General features: G+C 34.0%; 1 protein-coding gene across 8 annotated transcripts in view; it reads left to right on the top strand.

Annotated features, from left to right (window-relative positions):
- The window catches only part of RANBP17 (RAN binding protein 17), a 314,483-nt gene that overhangs the window by 36,947 nt on the left and 249,787 nt on the right, over positions 1 to 27,749 (top strand). For all 8 annotated transcript variants that reach the window (XM_082726136.1, XM_082726135.1, XM_082726133.1 and 5 more), the window contains 3 exons: positions 1,413 to 1,559; positions 2,165 to 2,337; positions 5,937 to 6,130. In XM_082726136.1, the coding sequence (XP_082582262.1) occupies positions 1,413 to 1,559; positions 2,165 to 2,337; positions 5,937 to 6,130 (514 nt within the window). The remainder of the gene's footprint in view (positions 1 to 1,412; positions 1,560 to 2,164; positions 2,338 to 5,936; positions 6,131 to 27,749) is intronic.

Below are 27,749 nucleotides of genomic sequence, written 5' to 3'. Positions count from 1 at the left end.
CATTACCTTGCAAAGCTTCAGTAGCAATATTCATTCCAGAGAATTGCAAAGCCATTCTTAATTAGTGATTTGGCTGCCTAGATAAAACTTTTTGTTTTACTTTTTATTTTGTTTTTGGTTTAAAATATATGTAATGAAAGTACGGATTTTAAGAGGTTAAATGCTTTAAGGGGATTTATCTGTCTCTTATTACTAACTTTTGAGGGGACATATAATATTTGTATATAAAGAAAATGTGCTTGCTTAATAAGGAGCAATTGATTTTGTAGGTTATTCTCAAGAGTGTTTTAGTATTTTGTGTGTTATGCTTTTATATTTCCAATGTTAGCACAGTCATGAAATATACATGTTTTGTTGATAAATGGGATTTTACTAATGTACTTTAAAATTTTTAGTAGTTTAAGTCACTGTCATCAATCAGTATGTGGAAAATAATGTTAATATAAAATAATTGTTTTAATTGGTTTTTCAAAATCCTCATGCTCATGTTTCATGTCTGTAAAAGTTAGTTTGAATATTATATTATTTTAGAGTTACAAACATATTAGAAGACCTATGAGTATGAAGTATCTTATTGTAATTAGACTCTATTTTATATTTTCATGGTGTTCATATGAATGAAATTTCTTAGAAACTTTCAGTACTAAACAGACACTTTTTGAATTCTCTTTCATGCCATCTGCAATACAAAGTGTTTGAACTTTTGTAAAGATGACACTTGTACCCAGTCCTCAAGGAGCTCTCATAGACAACTAGGGACCTCTTTCTTGGTCTTTCCTTTTAACCTTTCTTTCCTCAAGATTACCTCTCTGTCTTGTAGTACTTCTGTTAAACTTTCTGCCCTTTCTGCGTTAATTTATTTGAATGACTGTGCTTAGGAACCAGAAGTTGCTTGAGGGCACAGTGTCTATAGGAACTCAGTAAATATTTGTTGAATTCGAAGAAATTTCTGCTTGTGTGCACAAATACCATTTTAACTTCAGTTCAGCTGGTATCACTTTTTTCCAGGGTTTCAAGAACCCATTCTGAATTTTCATCATAAATATTTCTCAAGTCTTCTGTTAACTTTTGTTTAAGCTGCAGTGTGCGTGCACCTGGGCGCACACACCCGCATGTATGTACACATGCAAATTTTTTGTGTAATACGGTGGGTTCCCAAATATAATTTAGTCATCCCAGTGCAAAGTTTCTACCACATCCTCTGCTTTGGATTTCTTATAAATCATTCATGAAAACATGAATTTCAACAGTAATCATTTGCTTTATTTCATTAATAATCTACCCAGTTGATACAGAGTACCAATGAAAACTGGAAAACTTAATAAAATATTCTTGGAATTTTATTGACAAGTTATTAGCTTGGTTTGTTCTTAAGTATTTTTAAAAGTCTTTCTTTTTGTCTTACAATTTAGGGTTTGTCTGATCCAGGTAATTATCATGAATTTTGCCGATTTCTGGCTCGTTTAAAGACAAATTATCAGCTGGGAGAATTAGTTATGGTGAAGGAATATCCAGAAGTTATCAGATTGATTGCTAACTTTACCATTACTAGCCTACAGGTAAATAAAAATACATAATTGGTATTAAACAGATAATTTTAAAAACAATTTCTTGGTAAGATTTGGTGGGGATTTTTAATATTTGTTACTATACTAAAAATACTTACTCAAGGATTTTAAGTAAAAGTTCACTGGAACATTTTACAGAAAAAATTAGATCTAGACTATCTGAATATCTAATAATTGAAGGATGAATTGAAAAGCTAAAATAAACTGTGAAGAAATAAAAGCATTTTTTACAGATTTTTGGGGGGGAAGATTTTTATAAGTTTGGGGGGAGGTTTTAAAACCACATTTGCTACATGATGTCAACTCTGGAAAGTAATCATGGAAAGAAAATTAGAAGGAAGTAAATTGACATTTTAATAGTCCTCATCTTGGGTGGTAGAAGAACGAGAGATTGTTGGATTCTTTTTTATGCCTTTTTGCATTCATAAAATTTGCTATGTTGAATGTTCATTGGCTATATAATTAGAATAAAAGTTAATTTTAAAGTCTGTGTTTAGTAATTTGTCAAAAAAATCTTTTTTAATAATTTTGTCTTTATAATTCTTATTCTAGGAAGATGTGTCATTTTAAATAACATATACTTTATTTCTTTGTAGCATTGGGAATTTGCTCCCAACAGTGTTCATTATTTATTAACTCTGTGGCAAAGGATGGTAGCATCAGTGCCTTTTGTGAAATCAACCGAACCCCACTTATTAGACACTTATGCACCAGAAATCACGAAGGCCTTTATCACTTCTCGGTTGGAATCTGTTGCCATAGTTGTGAGGTATTGAAAACTAAATGTTTCTGTTGTGTTTTTATCTTTTGCATCTTGGAATTTAAACATCTGAAGTGTAATTTGCCTAGTGTAAAAACACCCTTTTTAGTGAACAGGTCTATGAGTTCTCATAAGGATATACAGTTGTAGAACTACCTTACAGTTAGGATAGAGTATCGTTCCATCAACCCAGAAAATTCTTTTGTGTCCCTTGTAATCATCCCTTTTCCCACCCTCAGCCTCTGGCAATTACTGACTTGTTGTTTTCCTGTAGTTTTTGCCTTTCCAGAATGTTGTATAGATGAAATCCTATGGTATGTGGTCCAGCTTCTTTCACTTAGCATAATGCATATGAGACTCCTCCATGTTGTGTCAGGAATTCTTAAAATATATTGCTGAATAGTATTTCACTTTATGGATGTATCACAGTTTATTTAACCATCTGCCTGTTGATGGACATTTGGGTTGTTTCTGTTTTTGTCAATTATGAGTAAAATAGCTATAAACATTCCTAAACAGATTTCTGTATGATAGTAGGTATAGAAGTAAATACCTTAGGTGGGAAATTTCTGGGTTGAATGGTAAGTATATGTTTCACTTTAAGAGAAAGTGCCAAACTGTTTTCAAAGGGCTGTATCATTTTTGCATTCCTACCAGCAATGTATGAGATTCAATTGCTCTTTATTCTCTTCAGTACTTGATATCGTCAGTTTTTGAGAATTCTAAGAATTTTAGTCATTCTAATAGGTATGTAGTGGTATCTCATTTTGACTTAATTTGCATTCCCTTAACGACCAGTAATGTTGAGCATCATTTTACGTGCTTATTTACCATTTGTATTGTTTGGCAAGGTGCCTGTTAAATTTGTTGCTCCCTCTTTTTGAATTGGGTTGTTTATTTAGATTTCAAAGGTCTATATAGTCTGGTCACAAGTCTTTTTATTGTATGTGTTTTGTAAATATTCTCTTACAGTCCATAGCTTGCTTTTTCATTTCCCTGACAGGTTTTTTTGAAGAGCAGAAGTTTTAGAGTTTATCCATTATTTTTTTCTTCTAGAGGTTTTACAGTTGTAGAATTTACATTTATTTCTCTGATCCATTTTGAGTTAATTTTTGCATATGGTATGAGGTAAGGCTTGACATTGGGTTTGTTTTGTTTTTGCTTTTGCTTTTTTTGTTTTTAATGGGTGGTCAATTATCCTAGCAAAGACTGTCTTCTCTCCATTACATTGCCTTTATTCTCTTTTCAAAAATTAATTGACCGCATACATGTGCTTTCTGGACTCTGTTTTCATTAATCTATGTGTTTCTCCTTCTACCAGTACCTTGTCTTGAATACTGTGGCCTTAATAGCTTTGAAATCAGGTGTATGAGTCTTCTCCCTTGGTTTTTCCTTCCCACAATTGCTTTGGCTCTTTTACTTCCTTTGCTTTTGTGTGTAAATTTTAAAGATTTTATTTATTTATTTGACAGAGAGGAATCACAAGTAGACGGAGAGGCAGGCAGAGAGAGAGAGAGAGAGAGAGGGAAGCAGGCTCCCCGCTGAGCAGGGAGCCCGATGTGGGACTCGATCCCAGGACCCCAAGATCATGACCTGAGCCGAAGGCAGCGGCTTAACCCACTGAGCCACCCAGGCGCCCTTGCGTGTAAATTTTAAATTCATCTTGTCAGTTTCCACCAAAAAATCCTGCTAGAATTTTGACTGGAATTATTTTAAATTTGTAGATTAATTTTGGGGAAGAATTGCCTTCTCCGCAGGATCAAGTCTTTAGTCAGTGAGCAGGTTTTTTTTTTTTTTAAATTTTATTTATTTTTTAAGTTTTTTTTTAGTGTTCCAGGAATTCATTGTTTATGCACCACACCCAGTGCTCCATGCAATACATGCCCTCTTATAATACTCACCACCAGGCTCACCCAACCTCCCACCCCCACCCCCTCCAAAACCCTCAGCTAGTTCTTCAGAGTCCATAGTCTCTCATGGTTCATCTCCCCCTCCAGTTTCCCCCAACTCCCTTCTCCTCTCCATCTCCCCATGTCCTCCATGCTATTCCTTATGCTCCACAAATAAGCAAAACCATATGATAATTGACTCTCTCTGCTTGACTTACTTCACTCAGGATAATCTCTTCCAGTCCCGTCCATGTTGATATAAAAGTTGGGTATTCATCCTTTCTGATGGAGACATAATACTCCATAGTATATATGGACCACATCTTCTTTATCCATTCATCCGTTGAAGGGCATTTTGGTTCTTTCCACAGTTTGGCGACTGTGGCCATTGCTGCTATGAACATTGGGGTACAGATGGGCCTTCTTTTCACTACATCTGTATCTTTGGGGTAAATACCCAGTAGTGCAATTGCAGGATCATAGTGAAGCTCTATTTTTAATTTTTTTGAGGAATCTCCACACTGTTTTCCAAAGTGGCTGCACCAACTTGCATTCCCACCAACAGTGTAAGAGGGTTCCCCTTTCTCCACATCTTCTCCAACACATGTTGTTTACTGTCTTCTTAATTTTGGCCATTCTAACTGGTGTAAGGTGGTACCTCAGTGTTGTTTTGATTTGAATCTCCCTGATGGCTAGTGATGATGAACATTTTTTCATGTGTCTGTTAGCCATTTGTATGTCTCCATTGGAGAAGTGTCTGTTTGTATCTTCTGCCCATTTTTTGACATGATTATCTGCTTTGTTTGTGTTGAGTTTGAGGAGTTCTTTCTAGATTTTGGGTATCAGCCCTTTGTCTGTAATGTCATTTGCAAATATCTTCTTCCATTCCGTGGGTTGCCTCTTTGTTTTGTTGACTGTTTCCTTTGAAGTGCAGAAGCTTTTGATCTCGATGAAGTCCCAGAAGTTCATTTTCGCTTTTGTTTCCTTTGCCTTTGGAGACATATCTTGAAAGAAGTTGCTGTGGCCGATGTCGAAGAGGTTACTGCCTATGTTCTCCTCTAGGATTCTGATGGATTCCTGCCTCACGTTGAGGTCTTTTGTCCATTTCGAGTTTATCTTTGTGTATGGTGTATGAGAATGGTCAAGTTTCATTCTTCTACATATAGCTGTCCAATTTTCCCTACACCATTTATTGAAGAGACTGTCTTTGAGTTTTATCTTTTAATTTAATTAGCTCTTTGGTGTTTCTTTTCCTTCCTGGTGATTTCTTTCCTTACTGTTGTATTCAGCATTCAGATTTTACATATGTTTAATTAGATTTAATTAGTTTTTTTCTGGTGCCTTTGGAAGGTACAGTTTTTAAAGTGTCAATTTCCAATTGTTCATGGCCAGTATTTCATGGCTAGTGATACAGTTGGATTTTATATATTGACCCTGTATGCTAGGACCTTGGGTAAACTCTTCTGTCTGTAAGAGGTAATAATAATAATAATGTGTGTGTGTGTGTGTGTGTGTGTGTGTGGTTTCTTTGGGACTTTTGTGTATAGAATCATGTCATCTTCAAATATAGAATTTACATTTTATTTCTTACCTTCCAATCTGTTTGTCTTTTTGTTTCTTTATCCATGGTAGAATTTTTATTTCACATAAAGTTTATTTGTGGTGAATAATAGCGTATCACATTCTAATATTGTCTGCAAACTTATTCTATATTTGCAGAGATAATTTAGATGATCCACTGGATGATACTGCTACTGTGTTTCAGCAGCTGGAGCAGTTGTGCACTGTCAGCAGATGTGAATATGAAAAGACATGCACTCTTCTTGTACAGTTGTTTGACCAAAATGCTCAGAATTACCAAAAGCTTCTGCATTCACCTTCTGGAATAACTGTGGACAAGGCAATTCAGGAAGGTCAGTACATTTTATATGACTATTTATGGTATTATGTTGAATTTTAAGTAGCTTTTCATTAGTCACTTCAATAATTTTGCTGCAGATTATTTTTATGTATTTCCCCCAAATCCTCGTCTTCTAATAACCCATTAATTTTATTAACCTTCTGGGTGTTTTGTTTGCTTGATGGTTGGTCAATTTTTAGTTTTCCTTTATAAGATACATGGGAACTGTGCCTCTGGAATGACCATCAAGAAAAGCTGATAATGGTATTTGAGTGGAGTTCACTAACTTGTAACTGTCTTTTAACTAATCATGTTTCCTTCTTTGCTATAGTTTACTATAAATTCAGAGCCCAATTTCATGCAATAAAAAATTGTATAAGACTTCATTATGGTTTTGCATCTGTGTATTAGCTTTCACCATGGCTTTGGTTTATCATTCTATTTTAATTCCTTGATTTTCTTATTATTTTTCTTTAAGTGTTTATTGAAGGAGGATTTATTTATTGAATATGTCCCTTCAAACCCTTTCAGGAACATAGCAGGGAATAAAATTTAAGTAAATAGATTTTTCACACTTTAAAAAAAATTAAGTGAATATGAGAATGGAATTGGCTCTATGTATTTCTAATAGGAGGCCTTTTAATTATAGTTGCAGAATTTTTTTCTTTTCCGTTTCTTCCTTTCATCGTTTCGGAAAGGGAATGGTAAAGAATGATAGTCACACTCTCAATGATTTCCTATCTAAACGCTTTAAACAATAGTTTATAAGATTTTACATTTACTAATATCTTTAAAATGCCTTTTATTATGTTTTTGTTTTCATTTTTTGAGTCACATTGGAAAACTGCTGCTGGGCTAGATAGTGGAGTAAGTAGGTAACCTTCTCCACTGCAAATGTTTTCTCTTATTAAGATCTCATGATTTATAAATTAAATTGAGGAGCAGTTATTTTTTGCAGCATTTAGTCTTGTCATGATTGATTTCTTCTTTCAGTAGAGTTTTGAAAATGATTAAATATTAAATACATACAAAAGGTTATTTATATATTGAAACATAATGACTAGCAATAACAGCACCATCACAGACTAGGTCAGTATCAGTATCTTTGCCATTCCTGTTGTTCTTTATTCAAATCTGTCCTTCCTACCGGCAGAAAATACTTGCAGACTTGAGTTTTGTGTTTATCAATTGGTGCCTTTTATTATTCATAGTATTACTGCCTTTTATTATTCATAGTATTACTGCATATATATGTGTATATATATATATAATGTGTGTATATATATCTGTATATTCTGAAAATAATGGATGGTTTGCAAATTTCTGAACTCTGTACAGCTGTGTTCCTCTACAACTTGCTTTATTTTTTTTTCCCCTCAACGTTGCATTTATGAGAGAGTGTGTTGATGCTATGGCTATAGTTCCTTCATTTGCACTGCCACTGTTCTCTGCTGTTTGAATATACCAAATTTATTTATGCATTTTCTTGTCTGTAGATACTGTGTTTTTCCTGTTTTTTGCTGATACAATGAGTACTGCTGTAAAAATTGTTATATGTACCTATTACATAGTTAGTTTCAGTAGGTGATGCCAAAGCAGTTTATAGTGATTTATTCCTTTATATTCCACCCACCCTCATTTAGATTTTTGCCAGCAGCTCATAATGTTAGACTTAAATTTTTACTAGCTGAGATACTATACCTCATCGGTATTTGTAATTCCTATAATTATTAATGAAGTTTAGTATTATCTTATGTTTGTTGACTCTTGTATCATTATCAGTGATATATATATATATTCATGATTTTTGTTCTTTTTCTCCTCACCATTTGGGTTGTTAGTTTTTCTCTTACTGATTGAATTCTTTATGTATTTTTGACACTAATCTTTAGTTATTTGAATTGTACATGTTGTCCCCAAGTTTGTGCTCTGTCTTTACATATCATATTAATGTGTCTGTTCTCTTAGTTATTTTTCATACCAAACTTCATTTGAATTAATTCACCTAATCTTTTTGAGGAGGTAATATAAGCACATCGTCTAGAAAAAATAAATTAAAATATGATCTGTTTCAACTCCCTGTCTGTCCTCTTGTTCTTCACTCTAAGTAGCCATTCTTAGACCGCTCGGCCATCCTGACCCTTCTAAGTAGCCATTCTTACTAGTTTTGCATATATTTTCAAAGTTTCTGTATGCATATACAAACAATTACGAATTTATAAATTCTTTTTTTTTTTTTAAGATTTTATTTATTTATTTGACAGACAGAGATCACAAGTAGGCAGAGAGGCAGGCAGAGAGAGAGAGAGAGGAGGAGGCAGGCTCTCTGCTGAGCAGAGAGCCCGATGTGGGGCTCGATCCCAGGACCCTGGGATCATGACCTGAGCCGAAGGCAGAGGCTTTAACCCACTGAGCCACCCAGGCGCCCCCGAATTTATAAATTCTTATCCCCCTTTATTTACTTTGGATGTGGCATACCACCCTTAATGTTCTGTTTCTGCTCTTTTTTTTACATTTAATAATGTATTTTATAGCTATTTTCAAGCCAGTATATGGAGAATTTTTTTTTATAGATGCATGATATTTCATATGTATCATTTTGTATAATTTATTTAACCATTCTGTCCACCACTGAAAGTCATTTGAGTTGTCACCGTCAGCTATTAAAATTAATTTCACATAGATTAACGACATACATATGTCATTTTACATGTCTGCAAATATATATAAAAATAAGATAAATTCCCAGGGTAGAACTACTATTGGGTAAAGGATAAATGTATTTATAACTCTTACAGATACTGCCAGATTACTCTTGGTAAGGACTATGTCTTGTTTACCTGTTCATCAACTCTATGGGAGTGTTTCCTTTTTGACTTCACAGGGTAATTTACCAACCTCTTGAATGCCTAGCAATTCTGTAGGTGAAAAATGGTTTCTCAGTATAATTTAAGTTTCCATGTCAGTGCAGTTAGGCATTGCTTAAATTTATTTAAGAGCTATTTAGTCATCTCTTTTTGTAATGACTTATTTATTTCTTTGCTCTTTTTTTAAAATTGGGTTGTTGGTCCTTTTCTCATTGATTTTTTTTTTTTTTAAACAACTCTTTGTATTTTAGAAAAATGAGCTCCTTGTCTCAAGTGAGTTGCAAATATATATATATATATATATTTTTTTTTGAGTGTGTAGTTTGATGAATTTAGAAGATATTCACAGCCATGTAACTATCACCACATTCAAGATAGAGAACACTTCCTTCACTCCAAATAATTTTTTCATGCTCTTTGATCCCTTTCCCTGTCTCTTGACCCAGGATTCACTGGCTTCTGTCACTGTGATTTGTCTCTTCTAGATTTCTTTATAAATGGAATCATACAATAACTAGTCTTTTGTGTTTGACTTTACATAGCATAATGTTTTTGACATTTGAATATATTATGTATATTAATATTTCCTTTTCATTGCTGTATAGTATTTCATAGTATGACTTTATTATACTTTGTCTATCTAGTCACTGTGTGATGGACATTTGAGTTCCACTTTCAGTTTTGGGGCTGTTATGAATAAGAATGCTATATGAACATATGCAGACAAGTCTTTGTATCTACTTCAATTTCTATTTCTCATGGCTAAATACGTAAGACAAATTGCTGGGTCATATTAGAAATGTATGTTTAATATTACAGGGTACTGCTATACTGTTTTACAAAGTGTTCCATTTTTCATTCTTATTGACAATGTATGAGAGTTCCATTTTTTCCACATCTCCATCATGATTTGATAACTGTCTTCTTAACTTTAGCCATTCTACTGGATATCTAATAGTAGTATCTAATTGTTACAGTTTGCATTTCCCAGATAATTAATGGTGGTGTGCTTTTTGCCCATTCCTATATCTTCTTTTATGAAATGTTCACATTTTTGCCTGTTTTAAAATTGGGTTGTTTGTTCTTTTATACATATTCTTATTGGAATTGTAAGAGTGTTTTATAATTCTGTATATAATCTCTCATTCATATATATGTTTGCAAGTATTTTCTCCCTGCCTGTGGTAGATCTTAACTATTTTTCAAAGAGCAGAAGTTTTAAATTTTGATGACCTACCTTTTCAATTTTTTCTTTCTGGCTTGTGCTTTTCGGATTTAAGAAATCTGCTACCCGAGTCACAGAGATGATGTTCGGTGTTTTCTTCTAGAAGTCTAATAGTTTTTAGCTATTATGTTTAAGTCGGAACCACTTAGGGTTTATGTTTATGCATAGTGTGAGTTAATGGTAAGGTCTGCTTCCCAACCCATACAGATATATAGTTGTTCTAGCCTCATTTGCTGAAACAACTGTCTTTTCCCCTGTTGAATTATTGTAACACTTTTGTCAAAATCAATTGATTATAAACAGCTCAGGTTATTACTGGACTCTATTCTGTGCCATTGATCTGTATGTCCTCCCTTATGTTAGTGTTAAACTGTCTTGGTTACTGTAACTTTGTAAGTCTTGAAATCAGGTAATCTAAGTACTCCCATTTCATTCTTCTTTCTCAAAATGGTTGTGTCTGTTTTAGGTCTTTTGTCTTTCTATATTAATTTTAGCACCAGCTTGTTAATTTCTTTTTAAAAAATCTCACTAGGATTTTGATTGGGATTGCCTCAATCTATGCATCTATTTGGGCAATCTTAACAATATTGAGTCATCCAGTTCATGGGCATGGTATATTGCTTCACTTATATAGTTGTCCCTTAATTTTCTTTACAATGTTTTATTGCTTTCAGTGCACAGGTATTAGAAACATTTCACTGAATTTACTACTATATATTTTTGATGCTATTGTAAATTTTACAGTTATTCTCTGCTATATAAAACCAGGATTGATTTTTATCTTCATGTCCTATGATTTTGCTAAATTTACTTATTTTAATAGCTTTTTGGGGATTCTTTTGGATTGTTATATATGACATGTCATCTGCAAATAAAGACAGTTTTATGTCTTGTCTTCATGCCTTTTATTTCTTTTTCTTGCCTTATTCCACTGGTAGGACCTCCAGTACAATGTTGAATAAAGTGGTGAGAGTGGATAGTCTGTCCTTGTTTCTGTTTGTACATATAAAGCATTGAGCCTTTCACCCTTGATGTAGGATGTTACCTGTAAGTTTTTTTAAAGGATGTTTATAATAAATTTGAGGAAGTTCTCTTCTATTCCTCTGGCTATTTATAATGAATGGGGTATTGATTTTTTTTGAATGTTTTTATCTACCTATTCAAATGACCTTTTTTCCCCCCTCTTTTTACTAATATAGTGAATTACATTGATTGATTTTTGTGTGTGTGTGTTAAACCAGTTTTACGTTCCCAGGGTAAATCCTACTTGGTTATGATATAGTGTTCATTTATATAGGGTTAGATATGTTTCCAAAAAAAATTGTTAATTTTATATTGATGTTCATGAAGGATATTGTCTATATTTGTTTTCTTGCCATGCATTTGCCTGGTTTTGGTAACAGGGTAATACCCTCATAACATAAGTCAGGAAACAATTCCTCTTCTTTCTTTATCTTCTGAAAGAGTTTGTGGAATATGGGTGTTATTTTGTTCTTAAGAGTCTTACAGAATTCACCAGCAAAGTAAGTGGGCCTAGAGGGTTTAAAATCACAAGTTTGATTTCTTCAATTGATATAAGACTATTCAAATTTTCTGTTTCTCCTGGACTTAAATTTAGTCATTTATATCTTTCAAGGAATTTGTCCTATTTTTAAATTCCTTTTTATTGGAATAAAGTTATTTCTAATATTCTGTTATTATTCTTTTACTGTCTGTAGGATCTGAAATGATGTTCCTTTCTTTTTTTTTTTGAAACATACTTGATAATACAACATTATTAGTTTTAGGTAGCCAACATAATGATTTGATATTTGTATATGTTACAAAATGGGCACCACAGTAAATCTAGTTACTATCTATCATCATACATAGTTATAAAATTATTTTCTTCTTATGATGGGAACTTTAAATATCTACCCTCTTAGCAATTTGCAGATATGCAATACAGTATTAACTGTAGTCACTGTGCTGTATATTACATTCCCATGTTAGTTTTCAACTGGCAATTTTGTTTTTTTTTTTTTAATTTTTTTTAAAGATTTTATTTATTTATTTGACAGAGAGAAATCACAAGTAGATGAAGAGGCAGGCAGAGAGAGAGAGAGAGAGGGAAGCAGGCTCCCCGCTGAGCAGGGAGCCTGATGTGGGACTCGATTCCAGGACCCTGAGATCATGACCTGAGCTGAAGGCAGCGGCTTAACCCACTGAGCCACCCAGGCGCCCTCAGCTGGCAGTTTTAAACTTTTGACCCCATTCACCCATTTTACCCACCAACCCCTCATTTCTGATATTGACAATTGTTGCCTTTTTTTTCTTTTCTAATTGAGGTCTGATTGACCTCAATTAGATATTTATCAATTTTGTGAATCTTTCTAAAGAACCAACTTTTATTTTTATTGTTTTTTTGTTTGTTCATTTTTTTATTTCATAAGTTATTTTAGCTTTATTATTTTCTGCCCTATACTATTGATTTTATTTCATCTTTTCCCTCCCTAATTTTAGATAGAGATTCCACATCTTTGAGTTTTAAATTTTTGTATTTTTCTAATAGAAAAATTTTAAGTTATGAATTTCATTATTAAGCATTGTTTGAGCTACATCTCATGAATTTTGATGTTCTACTTTTATTACCACTTAGTTAAAAATATTTTCTAGTCCATATTTTTTAATATGGAATTTAAGGAATTATTTATGGAATAATTATGGAATTAATTTATGGAATTTGAAGTATATACTTTTTATTTCCAAGTATTTGGGGTTTTCTTAGTTATCTTATTATTGCTGATTTCTAACTTAATTCCACCTTGGTCAAAGACTATCTTGTAGGATTTCAAACTTTTAAATTTACTGAGACTTGTTTTATGACCTAACATATGTTATGTTTTGGTAAACATATGACATACTCTTGAAAAGAATATGTATTTTACCATTTGGGAGTCACAGAAAATAAGTCAAGATGATTAATAGCGTCCAGGTATTCTTTGTCTTTGCTGATTTTGTGTTTTGTTTTGGTCTATTACTATTATTTATAGAGAGAGCTGTTATAATCTCCAAATAGAATTGTGGAATTGTCTTAGCTACTTTTAATTGTCGATTTTTGCTTCATATAGATATCTATAATTGTTTTGTCTTTCCTATTAATTAAAATCTTTCATCTTGAAATAGTCTTATCTGGTACTAACCAAAGTCAGTGCCTTCTTATGCTCTTTACACGGTAATGTAAAGAGCATGCCTTTACTTCCAGTTTGTCTGTGTATTGATATTTAAAGTACATCCCTCTTAGACAGTATATAGTTCTTTCTTTTTTAAAAACCTACTCTGACTATCCTGTCCTTTAATTGGAATGTTTAGTCCATTAACTAAATGAGGTAGAGGAGGACTACCAACTTAATACCATGTGAACTACTTCTTTAGAATAAGGTTCTTCATATCACACTGGTGGTCTGTATTAAGGCCACAGACCATATATAGTCTGACTTGAGGGTTTTCTCCTCCTCTCCATCTAATGTTAAAGTTAAGTCAGACAAGTTTCTGTTGTCTTTCTCTGCCAAGGGCAGATTCCCCCTCTCCCCTCCCACCCCAGTTCGTTTTTTTCACTAAGGGTATATCTGTGTCTCAGCTTCTGTTGAGCTCCTCACACTGGGCATGCCCTGGGTTTGACCTTTGTCCATCAAGGAGAAACTCCAGTTCTCTAGCTGTTCTCATGCTTATGTCTCTAGATTTTAGGACTTTGAGGATTTATTTTACTTTCTAATCAGCTCAATAGTACATTTGGTGTCTTTGTGCATGTTGGGTGCAGACGCATCGTAGCAGAGAGCGCAGACTGATAAATAGCGTACATGCTGTTTTCATCCCTCCTTGTCTTTTCTGTTAGCTTTTTGTAGCTATGTGCTTGCCCTGTAAGCCTGTGTTGTAGTGTTTTTAAAGGGTTTTTCTTTGGGTTTTGGGGCTTTTTTTGGTCTAATGACTCAGTGACATCCCATTTAGTATTTTTTCAGATTTGTTTTCTTCATTGACTCAGATTATGTTATGGCTGGCTGCCTGTAAAATCACATTTTTCTTTTTGGTTTATACCCCAAATAATGTTTCCTTCTTTTTAATAGTAAAGAAATAGTAGTTCTTTCACTTCTTTGTTGTCGGCTTGCTGCTCTGAAAGGCTTTTCAGATGCAAAACAGCCAGCTTCTGGATAAACTTCTTAATGCATTTCTGGGCTTGAAATAAGTGCATGAAATCTTTGAGGTTCCTTTACCTCCTCTCTGCTACTCTCCACCCCTTTTGTTCACCGCATCCCTCCCCAATCTATTTTTCTCTCAAAAAAATGAACTTGAACCGGAGTGGACCTAGTCAACAGCAAGCAAGGTCAAAAGGCAGTATTGCTTTCAAAGGCAAATTGTCAGTATCAGTGATTAAATTGGTAACAAGGCCTTAGGCCTTGTGTGTGTACTGAACTTAAGATTCTTATATCCAAAGGCAAATTATCAGTATCAGGGATTAATTGGTGATTAAGATTCATATATTAAGTTGGACCCTTGAAGGGGATAAAGTGGCCCCAAAATGTTATAGCCCCTTGGCTTCCAGCAAAAAAAGTAAATTAAAACCTTATCTGATGAATAGTAACCATAATTTAGGGCCTTGAGAAAACTGCAGATTCACAGCAATCAAATGAGTGTTCATAATTTTAAAAATAACAAGTACACAAATAATGAACAATATAGCCTTAATGAGCAGTAACAGAAACAATAAATTACCTATTTGATTGAGACCTTCCCAAGGACTTAAGATACTGGAAGTGGATGGGAACATAAAATAATTATGTATGAAAATGTTTAAAGAAATAAAAAATAGAATAAAAAATGAGCCAACAGGAGTATGACAGATGACCAAGGCAGACTGAAGAAGACTCAGGTAAAACTTTTAATACTGAAGAAAAAATTTTGTGATCTAAAATTTAATGGGTGTGTTAAACAGTAAATCAGACATAGCTAAGGAAAGAATTAGGAAATTGGCAGTTAGGTTTGAAGAAATTTTCAAGAATGTCGAGAAACAAGGAAGTGAGACTATTTAAAAGGAAGTTAAAGGATGGGATGAAATGTCAGGGTATCAGATCAATCCCAGAAAGCAGAATAGAGGAGATGGAACAGAGGCAATAACTGAAGATAATCTATTTGAGAATTTTTTGGAATTAATGGAGGACATGAATCTATTGATATAGCAAGCCCAACATATACCAATTAAAAAAGAGTTAGTCATAGTGTATAGTCCCATCTCCAAAACAGCTTGAGGAATATAAAAGAGACTGATAAGCTCACTTCTCAACAGTAGAAATGTAAGCCAGAGGATGGTAGAATAATAATTTTATAAAAAATTGAGCCAAAATAACAGCAATCCTATAATTATATGTAAGCAAAAGTATCTTTCAAGAATAAGTTTGAGCAAAAGACATTTTCAGACGAACAAAACCAGAATTTTTCTACTCATAGATCTTTGCTGAGGTTCTTCATTAAAAGTTTCAGTAACAAAATGAAAAGGTAACCTACCCAGTGGGAGAAAATATTTGCAAACATATATATCTGATGAAAGGTTAATATCCAAAATATTTAAGGAACTCATACACCTCAGTGACATCAGATACATCAAAAGGTGTTCCACATCACTAGTCATCAGGGAAATGGAAATTAAAACCGCAATTAAAGCACCTCACTCCTCTCAAGAATGACTTTTATCTGAAAGACAAGAGGAAGCACTTCCGGTAAAGATGTAGAGAAAAGGGAAGTCTCATTCACTGTTGGTGGGAATGTAAATTAGAATAGCCACTACGGAAAACAGCATGGAAGTTCCTCATAAAATTAAAGATAGAGCTACCATAATATCCAGCAATTGCACCTCTCTGTATTTATTCAGAGAACATAAAAAACACTAATTTGAAAAGGTATCTACACCCCCACGTTCATTGCAGCTTTATTTACAATAACCAAGAGCCAAGACATGGGAGCAGTCTAAATGTACACTGATGGATGAATGGAGAAAGAAAGTGTGTGTGTGTGTGTGTGTGTGTGTGTGTGTGTGTGTGTGTTTGTGAAATGGAATATTATTCAGGCATAAAAAACAGTGAAATCATGCCTTGTCTGACAGCAAAGATGGATCCTTAGGACATTATGCTAAGTGAAACAAGTCAGAGAAAGACAATACCATATGATCTCATTTATATGTAGAATCTGAAAGTAAAACATAGCAAAAAGCTGAATTCATAGATACAGAGAACAGATTGGTGGTTGCCAGAGGAGGGTGGGGGTGGGCAAAGTGGATAAACATGGTCAAAAGGTATAAGCTTCCAATTACAAAATAAATTAAGTCATGGGGATGTAATGTACAGCATGGTGACTATAGTAAGAGTTCTGTATTGTATATTTAAAGGTAGCTGAGGGAATAAATCTTGAAATGTCCTTACCATAAAAAAAGTTGTGACTATGTGAGGTGACAAATGTTAACTGGACTTAATGTGACCATTTCCTAATATATACAAATATCAAATCATTATATTTTACACTTGAAACTAATACAATGTTATATGTGAATTGCATGTCATTTTTTGAACTTTGAGCTAGTATTTGCATATAAATCAAGTCTCAACAAATTTCAGTGACATAGCATCATAGAGTCCACAGTCTTACCAATTTGCAATTAAACTAAAACTAAAGTACAAAAATAATAATAAATGAACCCGTACACTTGAGTATTTTTTAGAACCATACTTAAAAGGCACATGAGATACCATTTGTACTCCCAGTAGGTGGGAAAAATAAGAAATCTTACAGGAGAATGTAGATCAAAGGGAATTCTTAGACTCTTGTGGTGGGAATATAAAGTAAATCAATTAGAAATGGATTAGAAGTCAATTTGATGTTATTTTGCAAAGTGGAACATTTGAATCCCTGCTGGCCCGGCACTTCCAGTTTTAGGGATGTCCTCTAGGAAATCTGTTCTCCACAAGTGGTGTGGGACTGATTGTTCATAGTCGAGTTGTTCCTAAAGGCACAAGTAGAAACAGCTCAAATGCCCATAAACGTGAAAATGGATAAACAGATGATACTGTGGTTATACAATACAGTATTCTATAACAATAAAAATAAATGAAGTAGAGGTATACTTACAATGAATGTCAGAGATACAATAGCTAGTGGAGTAATGTAATTTTCAGGAAAGCTGTATGTGGTATGAAACACTTAATAAAGCCCCAAAACAAGTGAGACTAAAAATACGTTGTTTAGGAGTATATGCATAAGTGATAAAATGAAAAAAAATTTTTTTTTCAAGAGAATAGTAAACACCAAATACAGCATCATGGTTACCTCTAGGGTGGCAGGTAAGGGGCTATGTTAGAGGAGGGGTAGCCTTGGATCTTGAGTTGGACTGGGGGTTAAATAGGTGTTTGTTTCATTGCACTTCATATCCATTACACATAGCTTCATATATATCAACCTATTACATTGCAATGTAAAAAGTAAAAAGATTCAGTTATAAAATAATATCTGTTTTCCTACAAAGGAGTATAGCTGTTATGAGATACAAAAATGGAATTAACTTCAATGTAATAATTTACTGATACTAAATTAAAATTAAGTCAGACCTGATTCATGGTTAAATATAAATTCAAGGAGTTTTTATAGTTGGATATACTGTGTAGGTTTTTTAAAAGATTTTATTTATTTATTTGAGGGAGAGTGAGAGAGAGCACAAGAGGGGAGAGGGTCAGAGGGAGAAGCAGACTACCGTTGAGCTGGGAGCCCAATTGGAACTCCATCCCGGGACTCCAGGATCATGACCAAAAGCAGTTGCTTTACCAACTGAGCCACCCAGGCACCCACTATGTGGTTTTAATAACATTTTGGTCTCTAATAATGCCCAGTACATAGAAAATTTTTTAACATTTTGTTTTTCTTTTTTTGGTCATTGGGAACGAATTTGCCTTTTAGAAATATCTGTGTTCTACTTAAAAATGATTGTTTTAGATTACAAGAAGTGCCTAATGTGGCTCTAGTTTATACCACCATATGTAGCAGTATTCAATTTCTTTTGTGCAGACTAAACACTTCAGTTAGTGTTGAACAAAGAAAATTATATGCTCTCGTTATGTGTGCTTTAATTTAGATGCTTAATGGCTTTTAATGTTACAAAATAAGTTTATTATTATATTATGATCTCATTTGTATTATATTGTCTTGCTCTTCCATATTTGTGGTGATATGGTCATGGTTTACGAAAACAATAATCCCTAAGAAATAGGTCATTAACAGTAGTTAACGATTACTTGTGATCTATGGTAATGACTGATTTCTTTGGGATTATTGCAGTTATAAACCATAATTACAGATTATTACAGCAATAATTATTTTGTTAAAGGAAAAAATGTTCTGTGCTTGAACAGCTGCTTAAACAAGCGCCCTGAATGTTTCAGAATAAATAGAGAAATGGAAAATTATAATGGAAATATAGTATCATTATAAAGATGAGATTCAAAACAAATTTATAGATATGAAACTGATGTATATTTAAATTTCTAAATGTAATTTTGATGTATGGATTTACATGTTCTTTAAACTTTGTGGACAAAATTCTGTAACCATAGTAACATTTATTATTTCAAATGTTGCCAGTCTAAAATTGGTGAGGTTTAGGGAAAGGGTGTTTATGAGAAATACTATTTTCTTATATTATTTTTCATTCCGTTAAATACAAAAGTTATGTTTGATGGTTTAATAATAATGCCTTTACATTCCAATTTTTATTTCTAACACTAATCCTAATTTATTCAATTAGCGGTTAAGTTTCCAAAGGTTAGGAAATGCCTGCTTGTTGTTTCTTGTGTGATCGAAGTCAGTGCTTTCCAAAACAAGGAGAGTAAATATTCTGTTTTTCCTCCGAATAAACAAACTTCCATTCAGAATATACCATGATTTCAGGAAAAAATTGGTCCCGTGTTTTTTTGCATAGTGTTTTTTGATAGATAAACCTTAATTTTTGAGTTACAGAGCAAAAGGAATTAAACAATAAAAAATTCAAATTTGAGAAGTTCATGTCTTGTATTTAGTATCTTTTATCTTTCTACTATTGGACAGTAATACTCATCAACTGCACTGAAAAAATCATTTTTCTCCTTTATCTCTTACTAGGTTCAGTCCTTTGGGCATGGGGTCTCTCCCTTCTCACTGTACCTCATACACACACATATTTAGTTAAAGCACTATGGGAGAACATGACATATAGAAAGGCCCATGCTTTTCTAAGTGTATTTTACCTGGACATTTTTTTCCACTTTATAGTTTTTTGCTTTGTTTTACAAAAGCACTGAAGAAATATATATAACTAATGGTAACTAGCTGTAATTGCAACAAGCCTCTGGTAGAGACGAAAGAACTTAAAAAAATTTTAATACTGTGACTTGATTTTCATGAGCAGCTTTTAAAGTAAAACTTATGGGGTGCCTGGATGGCTCAGTGGGTTAAGCCTCTGCCTTTGGCCTCAGGTCATGGTCTCAGGGTCCTGGGATCGAGCCCCGCATCGGGCTCTCTGCTCTGCGGGAAGTCTGCTTCCCCCTCTCTCTCTGCATGTCTCTCTGCCTGCTTGTGATATCTCTCTCTCTCTCTGTTAAACAGATAAAATCTTTAAAAAAAACTAATGTGAAACTTACAATGAACATATAAAAGCAACATTGATATGTTTTGGTTTTTGTAGGTTTATTTGATAGAGAAGAATGAAAAAGAGGATGGCTATTTTATAATAATAGTATTAGTGGTAATAGTTAACATTTAGTGAGCACTTGTGGGAAGCATTATTATGAGTACTTTATATGCAGAATACAATGTAGTGCTTGTCACAAGCTTGTGAGCCAGGTGTTTATAAATAAGAATAAAAATGAGAAATTAAGTAACTAGCATTGTTAATAGTTGAGACAGAATTTGGACCAACCCTATGCTCTTGCTAGCTAAATTGTACTGCCTCCATTTTTTATAATACTGATAAGTCAACAGAGAAATATGAACGCTACATGCATGGTGAATTCTTTGACTATTTTCAAGTAGGCTTGTTTTTATCAAGAATTGGTAGACAAATGTTTCTGTGTTTACATTAGTGATAAACCCCCCAAATAAGTTTTCTTATTTTAATTCAGGTATTCAAAACATACTCCTTTCATGTGTCACATATACTTGGGTTTATTTGTGGGTGGTTTGGGAGTCAAAGGAAGTGTAAAAGACCCTAGACATGATCCCAAAGGTAGATGCAATCTCATCTGTGGTCAAAACTTGGGAGACAAAGAGGAAAATTCCAGATTGGGAATTAAAATGTGTTAAATAAACACTTGGGAGAATCTTGGATCATAAGATGTTGGATCATCACAGTTTGTCTAGCTAATGGACAGTTGTGCTGCTTGAGTATTCCCTTTCATCCATCTTGAGAGGTAGAGGTATGTATCTCCTAAGGGTATGAGAATGGGCTCTTGGAACTCCATTGCCTGTATTGGAATCATAGTCCTACAGTTTTTAATAGGAACATTTAATGAATGTGACATTAAATGAATGTAAATATAGTTAATAGATACAGTGGTTAGAATAGTAGCTAAGTGCATAGAAAACATCATAAAAATGTTTGCTGTTATTTTTAGTAATAGTCAAGCTTGCTTTAATAACCAGTACCTAAATATCTAAATTGATAAAACATATAAAAAAGGTTATTATTTTAAAAGGTTACTATTTACATTTAAATATTTTTCATCTTCAAAAAATTTTCAGTATGACATTTTTAAAATAATGATTCCCATTGGCCAGGTAGATTATTACACTGCTTTCACCAAAAACTATACTTGTGGTGTTTCAGATTCACATCCATTACTCAAAATGTGTATGTCCCACGCACAGTTGCGGCATAATCTATTAATAATGACCTCTGTGAGATTCTGAGAGATATAGTCAAATCTTCTTATTTAGTATTTGCATTCTATAAAGTTGCAGTGAACACTGAATTAGCAAATATTAAGCTATTGTTTCTAGGGTAAGTACACGTTAGGTTCCTGCAGACCCTGGTCACAACATTTTCATTGACTGGTAAATGGATAGCCTTATTTTATATGTTTCTGTTTCAAGACACCTTGTTTACTGTATATTATTGCTTCATTAACATTGAACTCATAGTCCACGTCCGTAATATTCATGTTAAGACGAAGCTTATCTAACACATGTATTTTCTCTGTGAGGTACATATCATATAGGAACGTATATGTTTTTTACATATAGGAACACTATGCAGCACTTTACTGATCTTGGGGAATATTTTAAATAGTAAAATCACCAACAGAAAGCACAAAAGTAGAAAAAAATTAGAGCATCAAAAAGGCCATGGAAGAATACTTCTTTATAGTTTGAAAGATGAAACAAGAAAGGAGAATGTTGCTTTATACTACCTATGCTTGGCAAGTGCACACTGGGCTACTCAGATTATTTTGCTGTTGTGCATCTACACATGAATGGTCACAAGTATTTCTAGAGTTACAAATAAATTTTACCAAATAGACGAATTTTCAGTAGGAGAATCTACAAATAATGAGGATAGACTTTATCATATCTTGTGTTGAGTATGCTTTGAGAAGAAATTGGCTTTTTTAAGCAATAAATATATAATTACCATTAACATTGATTTTTAGTAATGATTCTACATTTTAATGTATAAAGTCATAAAATGTTAACCTTTTTTTGGCCTATTTCATGCGATCTATTTTTTGTTTGTTCAGAGATTTTATTTATTTATTTATTTGACAGAGAGGGAGAGTGCAAGAGAGGGAATACAAGCAAGGGGAGTAGGAGAGAGAGAAGCAGGCTTCCTTCTGAGCAGGGAGCCTGATACAGGGCTCGATCCCAGGACCCTGAGATCATGACCCAAGCTGAAGGCAGACGCTTAATGATTGAGCCACCCTGGCGCCCCTCATGCTATCTTTCCTATGTAATGATTTTTTAGTCCAGTAACCCATGTCTTTGGATAACTTACTATGTGCCAGGCACTGCTTTAGGCTCTGGAGATGCATTAGACAACCAAACAGAAAAATAACAGTTACTATGCAGTTGATAGTCTATTGGAATAGAAGGTAACAAAGCAAGATAAATAAGTAAAATATATATTATATTATAAAGTGATAGTACTAAAATAAAGAAGCAGGGAAGGGGGATATGAAATGTTGGCAGATTATGTTCTCATAATCTCTTACCAAAACTTAGTAGCTTATCAAATAACAATCATTTTATTATTATCTCTTCATGTTCTCTGGGATTCACAAGTCTCAGCTGGATGATTCTCGTTTGGGATCTTCCCTGCATTGTAATCAGATGACACCTGGCACTGAAGTCACCTGAATGATTATTTACTCAAGCCTGGTATCTGGGCTGGAATGGTTGATGGGTGGGCTCTCGGTGGGCATTTCTCTGCATCGCTAGCTTGGACTTCCTAATAGTATGATAGTCTCAGGGTATTTGGTCTTAAATGGTGATTGGCTTCCCCAGAGTGAACATTTCCCTAAGAGACTGAAAGAAACTGCCAGTTCTCTTAAAGGCTAAGCCCAGTACTGGAATGATGTCACTTCCACCATATTCTGTTGGTCGGAGCAGTTAAAATCCAGCTCATACTTAGAAAGGTTTGGAAGAATAGACTCCACTTTTTGTTGGCTTGTGCATATGTAGAGGGAAGGAATTGATGGTTATCTGGAAGGCATGCATGCGTCCTACTCTAGGTACTGAAAATTGATAGGATAGCTATAGAAGGCCTTACTGAAAAGGTGAATCCAAAGTGAGACTGGTTAGCATGGTTGTATCTTTCTCAAGTTGTATTAAACTGTGGGGGTATAGGCAAAGACTAGGTGGGGAACTAGATTTGAACAATTAGGGTTGTGTAAGATGAGTATGTCAGAGTAGGAGGAATTGAAGGGGTGTGTAAGGCAGAGAGGATTGAGCAAAGAACTGAAGCTAACTAAGCAGGATAGAGAAGACATTAAGCTTCTAAGAGAGTGAAGAAATGGCAGGTCCCAAAAAAGTGTTAGTACTAATAAGAGATTAACAAAGTTGCTTGATACGGGATTAATAAAAATCAACAGTATGTTTATATATATCCCAATTAATCAAAAATGAAGATCAGTTTACTTAAAATAGCATCAAAAAAATAAAGTACTTAGGTATAAGTTTTAAAAAAGAAGCATAAGACTTCTATACTGATGACTGTACACCCTTGTTGGAAGAAATTAGAGGTGTACATGTGGAAAGTCACCAATAGTCATGGATCAGAAGACTTAATATTGGTAAGATGGGAATACTCCCCAAATTGACCTAAAGATTCTGCGCAATCTCTCTTAAAATCCCAGCTGGCTTCTTTGCAGGAATTGGCACGCTGATCCTGAACTTCATGAGGACATCCATAAGAATCAGAATATGCAAAATAAGTGTGAAAAAGAATGAAGTTTAAAGATTCACACTTTCTGATTTCAGAGTTTATTAAAAAGCAACAGTAATAAAAACTGGAATTGGCATGAAGGTACACATTAGGTCAATAAAATAGAATTGAGAGTCCAGGATATCCTCTAATTTATAATCAGTTGCTTTTTGACAAGTGTGGCAAGACAGTTCAATGGTGAAAGGATAGTGTTTTTGATAAATGGTGCTGAGACAATTGGATACCATATGCAAAGAATGAAGTTGAACTACTGTCTCCCACCATACGCAAAATTAAGTCAAGATGAATCATAGACCTACATGTAAGAGTTAAAACTATGAAGAAACTATGAAAAGTTGAAACTCAGAAGAAAACTTAGGAGTAAATCTTCATGACTTTGGGTTGGCCAATGGTTTCTTAGATATGCACCAAAAGCTAAAATGACAAAAGAAAAATTCAAAATTTGGATTATATCAGTTAAAAATCTTAGACTACTTCAAAGGATACTGTCAAGAAAGTAAAAAAGTACAACCAGAAAATTGGAGGAAATATGTGCAAATTATATATCTGATAAGGGATTTGGATCTACAATGCATAAAGAACTCTCATAGCTCACTAGTAAAAAAAAAAAAAAAAAAAAAGTTCAATTAAAAAATGAGCAGAGGAGGGTACCTGGGTGGATCAGTTGGTTAAGCAACCGCCTTTGGCTCAGGTCATGATCCTGGAGTCCCCAGATCAAGTCCCACATCAGGCTCCCAGCTCCATAGGGAGTCTGCTTCTCCCTTTGATCTCCCCTCTCATGCTCTCTCTCACTGTCTCTATCTCAAATAAATAAATAAAATCTTAAAAAAAGAAAAATGAGCAGAGGAAGGGTGCCTGGCTGGCTCAGCTAAGTATCCAGCTCTTCGTTTTGGCTCAGGTCCCAATCTCAGGGTTGTTTTATTGATCGCCACATTGGGCTGCACACTCAGTGCAGGGTCTGCTTGAGATTCTTTCTCCCTTCTCCCTCCCGCTCAGCCTGTGTCCTTGCTTATGCACTCTCTCTCTCATATAAATAAATTAAATCTTAAAATGAGCAAAGGATTTGAATAGGCCTTTCTCCAAAGAAGATATGTAAGTGGCCAGTAAGCATATGTGAGGATGGTCAACACCATTAGTCATCAGGGAGGGACATGTCATAATTGTAAGATACCACTTTATACTCACTAGGGTGGGTGTAATAAAAAAGACAGATAATAAAATTGCTGACAAGGATTTGGACCTTCATTTATTGCTGGTGGGAATGGGAAGTGGTATAGCTGCTTTGGAAAGTTTGGAAAGTTTGGCCATTCCTTAAAATGTTTTAAAAATCTAGCTATCACATGACCCAGTGATTCCAATTCTAGATATATCCAAGAGAAATTAAAACATATCCACATAAAAACAGTACAGGTATTCATAACAGTATTGTTTTAAGTTTATATTTAAATTCTGGTTAATTAATATACAGTATATTAGTTTCAGGTGTACAATATATTGGTTGAACAGTTCCCTATATAGCACCTGGTGCTCATCACAAGTGCACTTCTTAATCCCCATTGCCTATTTAACTCTTTCCCCCACCCACCACCCCTTTGGTAACCATCAGTTTGTTCTCTGTACCTAAGAGTCTGTTTCTTGATTTGCCTCTCCTTTCCTCCCCTCTTTGCTTATTTGTTTCTTAAATTCCACATATGAGTGAAATCATGGTACTTGTCTGACTTATTTCATTTAGCATTCATCTAGCTCCATCCATGTCATTGCAAATGGCAAGATTTCATTCTTTTTTTATGGCTGAGTAATATTCCATCATATCTATCTATCTATACACACACACATATATATATTCAGATAGATACCTATCTTATCTGAATACCATGTCTTCTTATCTATTCATCAGTAAGTAGACACCTGGGCTGTTTCTGTAAGTAGCAGCATTATTTTTAAAGCCAAAATGTAGAAACAATCCAAATGCCCATTGCTGATGAATAGATAAATAAAATGTGGTATGTCCAACAATGGAATATTTTTTAGTATAGTTGACACACAGTGTTCCATTAGTTTCAGGTATATAGCATAGTCATTCAACTTCTCTATACCTTATGGTATCCTCATAAGTGTAGTTACCATCTGTCACTGTACAATACTATTATAGGTCATTGACTATAATCCCTGTACTGTCCCTTTTATTCCCATTCGTACCATATTCATAGCATAACTGGAAGCTTGTATTTCCCTCTCCCCTTCACTCATTTTGCCCATTCCCCCAACCCCTTCCCCTCTGGCAACCATCGGTTCAATGGAATGTTGTTGTTTTGTTTTGTTTTGTTTTTTGCTATAAGAAATGGAAGTGCCAGTATAAACCACAACAGGGATATCTTTAAACACATTATGCTAAGTGAAAGAAGACAGTTACAAAGATACATGTTAAATGATTTTATTCAGATGAAATGTCCAGAATGGGAAAAATCTGAAGAGACATGAGGTAGATTAATAGTTGCTTAGGGCTAGGGGTGGGGTTAAGGGGTATGGGGTGGAATTTCTTTGGGGATAGATTGAAATGTTCTAAAATTAGGTCTTGGTGGTGGTTGTACAGTCCTGTGGATTTATTTAAAAAACATTGAGTCGTATACTTTAAGTGTGTGAATTGTATGGCAAGTGAATTATATTTCAGTAAAATTGTTAAAAAAAGAAAGTGATTGGTTCATGTGTTGGAGAGTCCCAGTAGAACAAAGGATTGTTGAAGTTGGCAGATCATCTTTGTACATATTGAAATTACTGCTGATTATGATAGAAATACTATTGGAAAGGGTGATGGCAAGCCTGGAACTAACATCTTCAGAAAATAAGGGAAAATAACCCGAAGGAGAGTAGATTACTGCAACAGGAAAGGTAGTATAATTTGATTACATAATGTAAAGCTGAGTGCTTTTATGATGGAGAGGGAGTATGTTTTAGAAGTGGAAATAAGGAACATCAAAAAGACCTACCTCCATGTTGGAAGCCTGAGATAAAGAGGTGTGGAAAAGAAATCCCTTGAGAGGACCTACAGAGGAAGTAGGGTCATCAGGGGATAGTGTATGTTCTTAATAGACTTTTATATTAATCACAAAACAATTTTGAGATATATAGGTAAATTTCTTAACACCTTCAGTTTTCTACATGGGCTTTTTGTTCTGTTACTTTTCTTTTTATAATAATATGGATCTTGAAGCATGAGTTTGTTTTATGAATTCTATTATTACTTGATCAAATTAGTGTTTTTGTTCTCCTATTGAATCTGTTTCACATTGTTAATGTCCAAGATTGCATAGTTGGTCTGTTCTGATTTATTCATTTGTTTTATGATAGAATAGGGGATATGGATACTTGCCAAGTTGTGTTTCTAACTTATAGGAAGTTTGTTACCTCAGTAGGCTGATGCCTCTCTAGAAGTCAGAGGGAGTTGATAAGTTGTAATGATTGCTAGTATTCACAGGAATATAGGAAGAATGTGGTCTTTTTCTGGAGGTATTTGTCTAAGTCTTCCAAGTCTTCCAAGAAGCACGGACAGCCTCTTTTATGACTGTTCCAATCAATACCTTGTGAAAAATACTTTAGTTCACTTGAGAAGTTTTCTCAATACAGAAATGTAATTGATTTTGGTATTACAAAATAAGCTGGTCATCTTTGAAAAATCAGTCTCTAAGAATAGCACAAAATTTCTTTTTAACAAGATAATTGGTATGTTAATTATTCATAAAGGTCTCAAAAATTTTGGAGAATCTGATACATAGATCAAGGAGTCTAGAGATGTAAAATAACATGCTTAAACAGAAATCACTCAGTAAATAACTCCATTTCTGAGCCACTCACTTTTTGCTGCCCCAAAATAAAATTTTTGAAAACTGTACATTCCATGTGTACCACTATTGTAAAGTTATTTAATCCCTTGCTAATATTGTCTGTAAAGTTGATTTGGTCATCAGACTATGTTATTTGAATGGTGATGGTCTTGGATTTTAAGAAGTTATGCATAAAATACAAAGGCAATAAATTTATTACCATCTATTATGAT

This window comes from Mustela nivalis (assembly GCF_964662115.1).
Source record: "Mustela nivalis genome assembly, chromosome: 3".
Classification (NCBI taxonomy): Eukaryota; Metazoa; Chordata; class Mammalia; order Carnivora; family Mustelidae; genus Mustela; species Mustela nivalis.
The sequence above is the reverse complement of the archived record's forward strand: the minus strand, read 5'-3'. Positions and strand labels throughout refer to the sequence as shown.